A 13442-nucleotide genomic window follows, 5' to 3' on the forward strand; every position below is an offset into this window, starting at 1 on the left:
CAAAATAAAAAAATACCTTTGTTTCCCCTAACGCGACCGACCCAATTTAATCGCACCGACTGAAAAGTTTTTTCTAATAAGATTATTCAAATATTTTTAAAAAATATTTATCAACTTTTATAGATTGCATTTTAATCAAAATCAGTTTGAATCAGAACGACTGATTTTGTTCTGCTGTGATTGTTAAGGGTTTGTTGGAAACAAAATGGCGTCCATGCACAACATGTGGTCAGAGGTCCCGGGCCGGGAATTTCGAAACTGAAAACCGGGTTTTTGCCAATTACTCAAATAATACTTTATTTTTCATCACAAAACTTAAAGATGTAATTTAATACAACAAAATTTGTCTTCGCTGAGAGTTTTAACTCCAAATATCATGTTTTTTCAGTGATTATTAACGATTGAAATTTTCCCGGTTGCTAAAATGGGTAGTAAATCCGGTTTATTCATTTTTGTGATTTAAAGCAAATTACACGCAGAAAATGGGATTCCTTGTGTTTTTCATTGTTTATTAACTTTCAGAACTTAGATATTATGACAATTGCAAAAAGAAATATCGATAATTGAAATTTTCGCTAATTTTTCAATACTCGGGACAGGTCAAAACCGGACGCGTTTGCCCGGGACAAACTGGAATATTAGAAATGATTTGGTTCACTTAAATATTGTTAACATACTCTTTCCTAATAGTTTTGAAATCATGGTACAGCTTTCTGAGACTTCCAGTGCATTTTCTCTAATTTGGCCTTTGAAAATTGGTTACGTTTTTGCTTTAAATTCCTCTGAGAATTGTTGGTACGACAACTTTTGAACATTTGCCCGGTGAAGGACTGCAAATTTAGACTTGCACTCGACACTTTTTGCCATTGAGCAGTGATGGATCTTTTTCCTGCCAGCACCTTCAGTGATATTGGACCTAAGTTTTTACAGTCTAATTCGAAGGATTAGTCTCAATGTTCCCCATTGGATTTGCACCTGCGACTTGGAATTAGCTCCTTACTTCAAGACTCCAAAACGAAACGCTCTAGAACCACTGCACTGGAAGTCGGAAGTAGGTTTGGAAAATATACTCGCATGTCCGGTATTTGCTTATCCGAGAATCTCGTCTTTTAAAAATTTGATTTCAATAAATTTACACTGGCATGAGAATTTTACAAGTTCAATTGAATAATAATTATGAATTAATTTACCTTAAAGTTTACTTAAAAACAGCATTGGTAATGGTGTGATAATTCTGTTAACAAATCGTTTTCTTTGTACTTTTCTTATTTATAAAGGATGTATTCCATTATATATAAATTTATATAATTTTATAATGTTTAAAAGTTCCTGTCAGAAAAAAAGTTATTAACCTACCTACCTACCCAACTTGAGATTTTAGGGTCGGGTTAGGGGAAACAAAGATATTTTTAATGATGGCCTGAGAGAAGTGTTTTTATTTCAGCCATTTAAACTTAACTTACATAGAAGAGAAACAAACATGATAGGATATTTACTGGTACGGAACTCATTCCTGTTACAGGAAGTACTCTGAATTCTTTAAATGCTAATTCTGCTTATCTAATGCTTATTTTTGTTTTCTGATTGAAACCGTGATAATCATAGCTGATTTATCAATTCAATACTACAAAAAGCCGCATTGATGATAGTTCTGCTAGAAGAGATCGACACATTATAGTTTAACATACAAATGTAGGATATTTACTCTAATATTTTTGTCCAGTATAAATTAGATTTCAAGATGATTGTTAATAAAATATACCTTGAATTAGTTATGAAATACCTATAGTGGATATCTCATCGAATTCTGGATATGTTAGTAATACAATAGCGTATGCGAGAAATGTTAGCTAGCTAAGAAGGATGTTCATATTGATTGTTGTCTGAACGATGCGAAGTGGTACTTTCGCTAGTAGTTTTAAAAGTCGAGTCACGTGTTAAAATTGTTATAAAAACCATTGTTCAAAATTTACCTCTGCAAATTTGACAATTTTTATTATCGTATTAAAAGCTTACAGTTTACAAGAGCTAGTAACTCCCCAAGCTTTATCTTAAAAATAAATTGTTCAAATTATTTTGTACAAATTAAAATAAAAAATATTGTACCTATTTGTTAAAATGAGGTCTGGGAATACCTTGTGTTTTTGTATAAATATAAGATGGGTTAGGGCTGTTGACCTCTTACAAGGCCAAGCTTTCTTTGTGATGTCGTATTATGGTGATTATGTATTTGTTACCTTTAAAGGTGTTTTGCATGTTTTTCGTCCTTTTAGTAATAATTCATTATGTAATCATGTTTTATATGCTTTTGTATTTTACATGTATGTATTTTACTAGTTTTAATTTTAAAATTTTTTACCTCAATTTGAGTAAAAAATTTTTCGCAACATAATCTGGTGTTTTGTCTGTTTCGCTACTTCATAAACAGGGCAAATTATATACAGGGCGAAAATTCTGTTTGTCCTGATGAAGAAGACATTTTCGCATTTTCCCATCCATTTCTAGGAATTGAAATAAATTTTTAAACATAGATAGTAAGCAATTGTTATCGCTTAAGGAAGTTGGATCCTGCCATCAAAGTAATTAGAGTTCTTTATCAAGTATATTTTTAGAATCTACACACATAGCTTAATTAAGAATCAAAACAAAAAATAGGGTCAGTGCGCTTCTTTTGGCGCTACAGAGCATTTAGTTTGACCTGTAAATACGTCTAACACATAAATCAATTTTAAAAGGTTTTCCTCCAATATTTTTTATTCAAATAAATTATGGGAACAATCGCATTTAAATTTGTGACAACAAAAATTTTTTAAAATTTCTTCGCATGTTTAATTATTTGACCTTTTTGCACTCAAAAATATCATTTTTCTGGCATTAAAAATTTAATAAGCAATAAAATCATTTGAAAGTAATAACATTTTACTGATTTAAGAAGAATGGTTAAAAGTATCTTATATTATCAGAAAAGAAAATTAAAAGTGGGATGTTAATTTTTAGACATTACTAAAATAGTGCTAATTTTAAGCTTAAATTAGGGCTATTTTTTCCTGGATTTTCACAATATATATGCTATATTTATCAAATATGATGATAGAGTTCATGAGAGTTTATTCAATATATAATTTAGGACAAGCATAAAACAGTTCACGGCTCAGAATAACTCTGTGCGCAGGCTGCATGGAAAAATAGGAATCCAAGCTAAACATACTTTGAATACTTCGAAAGAGAAAAAATGATCATTTTCTTCTTTAAAAAAAACCTTCCGCCACAAAATATAGTTCCTCACTTAATGCTTTTGGTATGGAGTTTAATCAAGGAGTTTTGACTGAATATAGTTTAATTGGCACTGTACGTAGAATCCAAATTTATTGTAAGAACCAAAACATAGTGCAGAATTTTTGAAATATAGGGCAAGATAAAAATCTGCTCAAAAGCTAAGGAGCGAACCTCGTTAATTAAGTTCACGTAATATTGCTCACAACGATGTCATCGTATAGGTAAGTAGAATATCCGGGTATAGCAAAACGTCCATCAAATATAGTACACGCCAAATATTATACATTTACAGTAATCTGGCATCCCTTAAACGCACATACATACTAGGTCTTTGACTCTTATGTGACGTATAGAAATATAAGTTAGTACTAACCAAAGGTGGCTTAAAAAGCATCTGAATTCAGTGTAAGATGTTTAGGTAAAATAATTTCAGTACATAAAAAAACCATTCTACTTGGTCGCCTAAGCCTATATCAGCGGTGCCAGAAATAGTTCAAGTAATGCTTCCAATTTTATTACTAGTATCCCTTCAACGGTATCTTCTCTTTCTTTGAACACCTCAACATCTTATCTTTTCCACTGTCATAACTTTATGCAATCTTCCACGAATGACTACACTTCACTATACGTTATAATATTACAGCCATTCAACCAAAAAGAGACTTAGAGCTCTCAGTTTTGCATCCTTTTCATGCAGCTGATCATGATGGTTTGTTTCAATTTAACTAAATCTGCAGATATATCTGCACTTTTAATTTACTTGGATTTGATACCAAAATAATGGTAATGTTCAATTCTTCTATAGCATGAAACTCTCTTCAAAAATTGCTCTTTTTTGTCGTTGTCGGACTAAAAATATTCGGCATTATCCTGAAGAAAAATGTGGAGGATATTTGGCTCGCATTACGCCCTTAACACGACCTTTTAATTATTTACTTTTATGTATATCTAAATATTTACTGGTTACAGCAACTAACAAAGCGAAGTCATGAATCGACAAGCTACTCAAAGCTGCATTATTGACAGAATAAACGATACCATGTACTAAACATGCTTGCATATAACTATTAGTTCCACTTAAAAATTTAGGAGAAAGGTACGTAATTTTTCATCAAATCTTAAAAATTAGGATATATAACAACTGCTTTTTGGAGAAAAATACCACAAAATCACCTCAGTCTTTCCAAAATTTCAATTTGGACATTCGCTTGAGAGATAAAATTTAAGTTTAATATAGTTTTAGTCATCTTATCCTTTTGAAAAGACACAAATACAATGATTCTATAAGAATACACATTTGCCAATTTAAGCCTGTAATGATTGCAATCACATGTATACCAAAGGTAAATCTTTGAAGGCACTCACAGATATGATTATCCTTCCGTTTGTTTTAAAATCGACTATTATATACATTGACAGGGGTAGGGCGGTTACAGAAATATCTTTACAAACAAATAAAAAAAAGGGTATATGTTGCTTGTTTTGACGAATACTTTAAGGCAAATGATAATGGTGAAATCAAGAGAGGCATAATGCAACAGACAATTCAACAAGGATTTTACCCCCTAGGTCATCTTAAACTATACCCAGGAATGCGCTACTACTATATTTCTTGACCTCAAAGTTGGATAACTTTAATGAAAAAGGCATCAAATGTTTTTGGGTCTCATCTGTATTAGGTACACTTAGTTCTAGCGAGGTTTTATGCTACACTTGCACTGAATGTTCTCCAGCTGTGCAATGTGTGAAGTCGGTCATCGTGCTCTTTAAAAAAGAATATTATTGTTATTTCATGTCCATCTCAACAATTTTACAATGTTTGTAATTCTGTATTAGATCTATTAAGTATGTGGTGTTTTTTTTTAACCTATATTAGTTTTTTTTGTTTATCGTTTAACGTCCCTCTCGAGAATTTTTCACTCATATGGAGACGCCACCACTTGCCGGTGGAGTGCTGCAAATTTTTACCTATACTCGGCACTCAGGGCCATTGAGCAGTGAGGGATCTTTTTCGTGTTAGCATCTACTGCGACACGGGACCTCGGTTTATACGGTCTCATCCGAAGGACCGGTCTCCACGTCCCAAAGTGGGATTCGAACCCGCGACGTAAGGGTCAACTCCTTACTCTTTGACTCTAGAGCGAACGCTCTAACCACTGCGCCACGCGGGCGACAACCTATATTAGTAATGAAGCATTAAATCAGAAGTTGCTAAATGATTATCTTCAAAGACAACAATTTAATTCCAGATAATTCATTTTACATGAGTTTAAATCCGGAGAAACTCATTCGCGCCCATGTGTTGCTCTCTAGGTAGTGTCCTCCATAGGATGAGCCGACTCTAGTATTTACGACATCTCCTTTCTTCAAATTCAAAATTGTTAAGGTAGAGGAAGAAGCTCTGTCGCTGTGGTTGTAGGCGTCAGCCAATCCCACGTCCCTAATGACGCCATTTTGTACTATTTCTATAATGCTGTAGGATCTATCGAACGCAACAGTCGTTGTGTGTATGACGTAAACCCCGCTTTCTGGAGCGATGAATTTTCCCGATTTGGCGTCATATCCGTTTCCAATGTTTGTCTCAACACGATCATAAACAAATATTTTATATTTGGAAAATGTCTTGATCTGGACGTTGCTAGACATGGATGCATAAAATGCAACTTGTTTACCTGATAAATTAAGACAACTTTTATTCCACTTTTATTAGAGTGTTGAAGAAAACTATATAGTTATATAAACGGAAGTTGCTAATTGTTTTGGTTTTTGCTCAGATCATTAGAGAGAAGAAAAATACATAACATAATGTAAGTTATTTTATAAGATTGGGTAAGTAATATTAGGTCAATAAAAATGTTTTCTGACCAGAGATATTAATAGAAGATGTTAACTAATAAGAACTTCCCTTAAAGACAATAATGTAATTTACCTGATCCAGTTAGATGATTTCCTTTTCTTTGTCCACAGAGGCTACATATTGTATCTTCCATCTCCTTCCGGTCACATGATTCATTGCCATAAGCCAGGTAGACAAATAGTAGGATGAACGACAGTGGTTTTAACATACTGAATAGATAATGCTTCTCAACACAAAAGTGTATAGTACTGTCAGTTTGTTTCCTAAAACATTTATTTAAAAAACACAACACATTTCCCTTAAACCCCAGTCATATATCCAAAAAAAAAACGACCGTCGGCCGAGGTCTTTAAGGCAAAAATGGGGTTATTTTGGCGACAGTCGACAGTTCATCGGCCGTTTTCTTGCCCGATTTTGACCTCTTTTTTGTCGGCCGACCAATTTCGTGTTCGTTGGGCCCAATTATATTTTTTTCTGCGTCTGTTGCCGATTTCTTCAATTGAAGCAGTCATTGAATAGTCCGTCGACCAACCCAACCTTCGATTATCATCCGACCATCAGCAGACGGTTTGTCAAGTCGGTCGTCGGTCGGTCGACATTAAGGTGTTTGGTTTTCGTAAATGTCGCCCGACAGTGTAAATCAAAGTGCGGCTCAACAGGTTGACCTTTAGGAATCACCTTTTCAGGAATTTTTTTTTTGCAAAATTTTTTGGGTGTTTCTAGGCATTTTAGACCATTTTAAGGCATTTTAGGGCCACTTTTTTTTTTTTTTGATTTTGGGGGCCTAGGTGTCAATTCTCCGAATTCTCCGAAAATTCTCCGAAAGTACGCGCTAATAACTTTTTAACCGGTAATCAAATTTTATTATTTTTGGTGTCAAAATCAAGGTTAAAGTATCTAATTTTAGTGTGCAAAATTTCATTAAAATCGATCAACATTTAATACCCATTCTCCATCATTCTCCAACCCCACCCCCTTATTTGTTTGAAAAATTTTAATTTATTTTCCCCATAACTTTCACATTAATATATCTACACCAAATTTTTTTACGTATTCTTGTAGATCTTGACACGCTTGAAACATAGATATCAAGTTTTTGAAAATCGACCCATAAATAAGGGAGTTATGGGCGCCGGAAGTTCAGATTTTTGAGAAAATGGCGGACCGGAAGAAATTTTCCGAAATTTTTTAATATAAAATGCCTATAACTTTTTTATTTTTTATGATATAATTATAAATTTGGTATCAAAATGTTGGTAAATTATTGCTCGAAGCAATCATGTAAAAAAAATAATAATTTTTGAACCGGAAGTATGCATTCTCCATCATTCTCCATCCCCACCCCCTTCCGGTTTTCATTTCTTTTAACTTCTAATGGTAATATCTTTTGAATTTGAACATTTAAATATTAAAACTTGATTAATATTGATAGATATTGATGAGATCTTCACAATGATACCAAGAATTAATATTTCGGTCAATAAATAAAGGCCTTATTAAACCGGAAATACCGAGAAATCAGAAAATCGGAGATAATCACGAAACTAAATATCATGTAACTTGGACTGTTTTAAAGATATTAATATATATTTGGTGTCAAAATATTAGCAATTTTATGTTCTTTAATTTAAAACCCCAGAAAGTAAAGTATAGCAAGTAAAACTAATTATTTAAGATAATAATTACATTTCAATGAAAATAATTATTTAAAACACGGGGGTGGGGTAGGTATTTCGCTTCCTGAGCTTTTAAAGATGCCGATATATACACGAATTTTTTTTCAAAATGTTGCTGAATAATTGTACTACATGATAAAAATATATTTCGAAGGTTTTCAAAGCAATCCGCGACGAGAAATAACGTTTTAATTAATTGTTATTGGAATTTCGAAAAGCGCGCTCTGGCTGACAGGTAGGGGGTTCGGTTTTTCGCCTCTAGGTCCTATACGGATTAAGATAGAGACTTGGCATTAATTTTATTCAAAAGAGCATTAAATTTCAAGCAGGGTTAAATATTTTATTTGTCTATAAAAGCACCATAGAAGAACGGAGAAGCGATAGAGCAATAAATAATAATAAAAAACGGCAGGGGGTGGGGTAGGTATTTCGCCTCCTGTGCTTTTAAAAATGGCGTTATATACACGATTTTTATTTCTAAATGTTGCTGAATAATTGTTCAAGAAGATAAAATAATATTTGGAAGGTTTTCAAAGCCATAGGCGACGAGAAATAAGGTTTTAATTAATTATTATTGGAATTTCGCAAAAGCGCGCTCTGGCGGATGGGTAGGGGGGTTCGGTTTTTCGCCTCTAGGTCCTATACGGATTAAGATAGAGACTTGGCATTAATTTTATTCAAAAGAGCATTAAATTTCAAGCAGGATTAAATATTTTAATTGTCTATAAAAGCACCATACAAGAACGGAGAGGCGATAGAGCAATAAATAATAATAAAAAACAGCAGGGGGTGGGGTAGGTATTTCGCCTCCTGTGCTTTTAAAAATGGCGTTATATACACGATTTTTATTTCTAAATGTTGCTGAATAATTGTTCAAGAAGATAAAATAATATTTGGAAGGTTTTCAAAGCCATAGGCGACGAGAAATAAGGTTTTAATTAATTATTATTGGAATTTCGCAAAAGCGCGCCCTGGCGGATGGGTAGGGGGGTCGGTTTTTCGCCTCTAGGTCCAATAGGGATTAAGATAGAGACTTGGCATTAATTTTATTCAAAAGAGCATTAAATTTCAAGCAGGATTAAATATTTTAATTGTCTATAAAAGCACCATACAAGAACGTAGAAGCGATAGAGCAATAAATAATGATAAAAAACGGCAGGGGGTGGGGTAGGTATTTCGCCTCCTGTACTTTTAAAAATGGCGTTATATACACGATTTTTATTTCTAAATGTTGCTGAATAATTGTTCAAGAAGATAAAATAATATTTGGAAGGTTTCCAAAGCCATACGCGACGACAAATAAGGTTTTAATTAATTATTATTGGAATTTCGCAAAAGCGCGCCCTGGCGGATGGGTAGGGGGGGGGGTCGGTTTTTCGCCTCTAGGTCCTATACGGATTAAGATAGAGACTTGGCATTAATTTTATTCAAAAGAGCATTAAATTTCAAGCAGGATTAAATATTTTAATTGTCTATAAAAGCACCATACAAGAACGGAGAGGCGATAGAGCAATAAATAATAATAAAAAACAACAGGGGGTGGGGTAGGTATTTCGCCTCCTGTGCTTTTAAAAATGGCGTTATATACACGATTTTTATTTCTAAATGTTGCTGAATAATTGTTCAAGAAGATAAAATAATATTTGGAAGGTTTTCAAAGCCATACGCGACGAGAAATAAGGTTTTAATTAATTATTATTGGAATTTCGCAAAAGCGCGCTCTGGCGGATGGGTAGGGGGGGTCGGTTTTTCGCCTCTAGGTCCTATACGGATTAAGATAGAGACTTGGCATTAATTTTATTCAAAAGAGCATTAAATTTCAAGCAGGATTAAATATTTTAATTGTCTATAAAAGCACCATACAAGAACGGAGAAGCGATAGAGCAATAAATAATGATAAAAAACGGCAGGGGGTGGGGTAGGTATTTCGCCTCCTGTGCTTTTAAAAATGGCGTTATATACACGATTTGTATTTTTAAATGTTGCTGAATAATTGTTCAAGAAGATAAAATAATATTTGTAAGGTTTTCAAAGCCATAGGCGACGAGAAATAAGGTTTTAATTAATTATTATTGGAATTTCGCAAAAGCGCGCCCTGGCGGATGGGTAGGGGGGGTCGGTTTTTCGCCTCTAGGTCCTATACGGATTAAGATAGAGACTTGGCATTAATTTTATTTAAAAGAGCATTAAATTTCAAGCAGGATTAAATATTTTAATTGTCTATAAAAGCAGCATAGAAGAACGGAGAAGCGATAGAGCAATAAATAATAATAAGAGACGGCAGGGGGTGGGGTTAGTATTTCACTTCCTGTGCTTTTAAAAATGGCGTTATATACACGATTTTTATTTCTAAATGTTGCTGAATAATTGTTCAAGAAGATGAAATAATATTTGGAAGGTTTTCAAAGCCATAGGCGACGAGAAATAAGGTTTTAATTAATTATCATTGGAATTTCGCAAAAGCGCGCCCTGGCGGATGGGTAGGGGGGGTCGGTTTTTCGCCTCTAGGTCCTATACGGATTAAGATAGAGACTTGGCATTAATTTTATTCAAAAGAGCATTAAATTTCAAGCAGGATTAAATATTTTAATTGTCTATAAAAGCACTATACAAGAACGGAGAAGCGATAGAGCAATAAATAATGATAAAAAACGGCAGGGGGTGGGGTAGGTATTTCGCCTCCTGTGCTTTTAAAAATGGCGTTATATACACGATTTTTATTTCTAAATGTTGCTGAATAATTGTTCAAGAAGATAAAATAATATTTGGAAGGTTTTCAAAGCCATAGGCGACGAGAAATAAGGTTTTAATTAATTATTATTGGAATATCGCAAAAGCGCGCCCTGGCGGATGGGTAGGGGGGGGGGGGTCGGTTTTTCGCCTCTAGGTCCTATACGGATTAAGATAGAGACTTGGCATTAATTTTATTCAAAAGAGCATTAAATTTCAAGCAGGATTAAATATTTTAATTGTCTATAAAAGCACCATACAAGGACGGAGAAGCGATAGAGCAATAAATAATGATAAAAAACGGCAGGGGGTGGGGTAGGTATTTCGCCTCCTGTGCTTTTAAAAATGGCGTTATATACACGATTTGTATTTCTAAATGTTGCTGAATAATTGTTCAAGAAGATAAAATAACATTTGGAAGGTTTTCAAAGCCATAGGCGACGAGAAATAAGGTTTTAATTAATTATTATTGGAATTTCGCAAAAGCGCGCCCTGGCGGATGGGTAGGGGGGGTCGGTTTTTCGCCTCTAGGTCCTATACGGATTAAGATAGAGACTTGGCATTAATTTTATTCAAAAGAGCATTAAATTTCAAGCAGGATTAAATATTTTAATTGTCTATAAAAGCACTATACAAGAACGGAGAAGCGATAGAGCAATAAATAATGATAAAAAACGGCAGGGGGTGGGTAGGTATTTCGCCTCCTGTGCTTTTAAAAATGGCGTTATATACACGATTTTTATTTCTAAATGTTGCTGAATAATTGTTCAAGAAGATAAAATAATATTTGGAAGGTTTTCAAAGCCATAGGCGACGAGAAATAAGGTTTTAATTAATTATTATTGGAATTTCGCAAAAGCGCGCCCTGGCGGATGGGTAGGGGGGGGGTCGGTTTTTCGCCTCTAGGTCCTATACGGATTAAGATAGAGACTTGGCATTAATTTTATTCAAAAGAGCATTAAATTTCAAGCAGGATTAAATATTTTAATTGTCTATAAAAGCACTATACAAGAACGGAGAAGCGATAGAGCAATAAATAATGATAAAAAACGGCAGGGGGTGGGGTAGGTATTTCGCCTCCTGTGCTTTTAAAAATGGCGTTATATACACGATTTTTATTTCTAAATGTTGCTGAATAATTGTTCAAGAAGATAAAATAATATTTGGAAGGTTTTCAAAGCCATAGGCGACGAGAAATAAGGTTTTAATTAATTATTATTGGAATATCGCAAAAGCGCGCCCTGGCGGATGGGTAGGGGGGGGGGGGGTCGGTTTTTCGCCTCTAGGTCCTATACGGATTAAGATAGAGACTTGGCATTAATTTTATTCAAAAGAGCATTAAATTTCAAGCAGGATTAAATATTTTAATTGTCTATAAAAGCACCATACAAGGACGGAGAAGCGATAGAGCAATAAATAATGATAAAAAACGGCAGGGGGTGGGGTAGGTATTTCGCCTCCTGTGCTTTTAAAAATGGCGTTATATACACGATTTGTATTTCTAAATGTTGCTGAATAATTGTTCAAGAAGATAAAATAACATTTGGAAGGTTTTCAAAGCCATAGGCGACGAGAAATAAGGTTTTAATTAATTATTATTGGAATTTCGCAAAAGCGCGCCCTGGCGGATGGGTAGGGGGGGTCGGTTTTTCGCCTCTAGGTCCTATACGGATTAAGATAGAGACTTGGCATTAATTTTATTCAAAAGAGCATTAAATTTCAAGCAGGATTAAATATTTTAATTGTCTATAAAAGCACTATACAAGAACGGAGAAGCGATAGAGCAATAAATAATGATAAAAAACGGCAGGGGGTGGGTAGGTATTTCGCCTCCTGTGCTTTTAAAAATGGCGTTATATACACGATTTTTATTTCTAAATGTTGCTGAATAATTGTTCAAGAAGATAAAATAATATTTGGAAGGTTTTCAAAGCCATAGGCGACGAGAAATAAGGTTTTAATTAATTATTATTGGAATTTCGCAAAAGCGCGCCCTGGCGGATGGGTAGGGGGGGGGGGGTCGGTTTTTCGCCTCTAGGTCCTATACGGATTAAGATAGAGACTTGGCATTAATTTTATTCAAAAGAGCATTAAATTTCAAGCAGGATTAAATATTTTAATTGTCTATAAAAGCACCATACAAGGACGGAGAGGCGATAGAGCAATAAATAATAATAAAAAACAACAGGGGGTGGGGTAGGTATTTCGCCTCCTGTGCTTTTAAAAATGGCGTTATATACACGATTTTTATTTCTAAATGTTGCTGAATAATTGTTCAAGAAGATAAAATAATATTTGGAAGGTTTTCAAAGCCATACGCGACGAGAAATAAGGTTTTAATTAATTATTATTGGAATTTCGCAAAAGCGCGCTCTGGCGGATGGGTAGGGGGGGTCGGTTTTTCGCCTCTAGGTCCTATACGGATTAAGATAGAGACTTGGCATTAATTTTATTCAAAAGAGCATTAAATTTCAAGCAGGATTAAATATTTTAATTGTCTATAAAAGCACCATACAAGAACGGAGAAGCGATAGAGCAATAAATAATGATAAAAAACGGCAGGGGGTGGGGTAGGTATTTCGCCTCCTGTGCTTTTAAAAATGGCGTTATATACACGATTTGTATTTCTAAATGTTGCTGAATAATTGTTCAAGAAGATAAAATAATATTTGTAAGGTTTTCAAAGCCATAGGCGACGAGAAATAAGGTTTTAATTAATTATTATTGGAATTTCGCAAAAGCGCGCCCTGGCGGATGGGTAGGGGGGGTCGGTTTTTCGCCTCTAGGTCCTATACGGATTAAGATAGAGACTTGGCATTAATTTTATTTAAAAGAGCATTAAATTTCAAGCAGGATTAAATATTTTAATTGTCTATAAAAGCAGCATAGAAGAACGGAGAAGC

General features: G+C 34.2%; 1 protein-coding gene across 1 annotated transcript; it reads right to left on the minus strand.

Annotated features, from left to right (window-relative positions):
- Positions 1-5529: 5529 nt before the first annotated feature.
- Positions 5530-6341, minus strand: LOC133189097 (complement C1q-like protein 4). The gene is made up of 2 exons (XM_061324526.1): positions 6206-6341; positions 5530-5948 (listed from the first exon to the last, which is right to left on the minus strand). The coding sequence occupies exons 1-2, from the start codon at positions 6339-6341 to the stop codon at positions 5536-5538; spliced, it is 549 nt and encodes a 182-aa protein (XP_061180510.1). The 3' UTR covers positions 5530-5535.
- Between the last annotated feature and the right edge of the window lie 7101 nt (positions 6342-13442).

Source organism: Saccostrea echinata, unplaced genomic scaffold (assembly GCF_033153115.1).
Source record: "Saccostrea echinata isolate AGI-Se365-2 ecotype Australia unplaced genomic scaffold, CSIRO_AGI_Sech_v1 ptg000016l, whole genome shotgun sequence".
Lineage (NCBI taxonomy): Eukaryota > Metazoa > Mollusca > Bivalvia > Ostreida > Ostreidae > Saccostrea > Saccostrea echinata.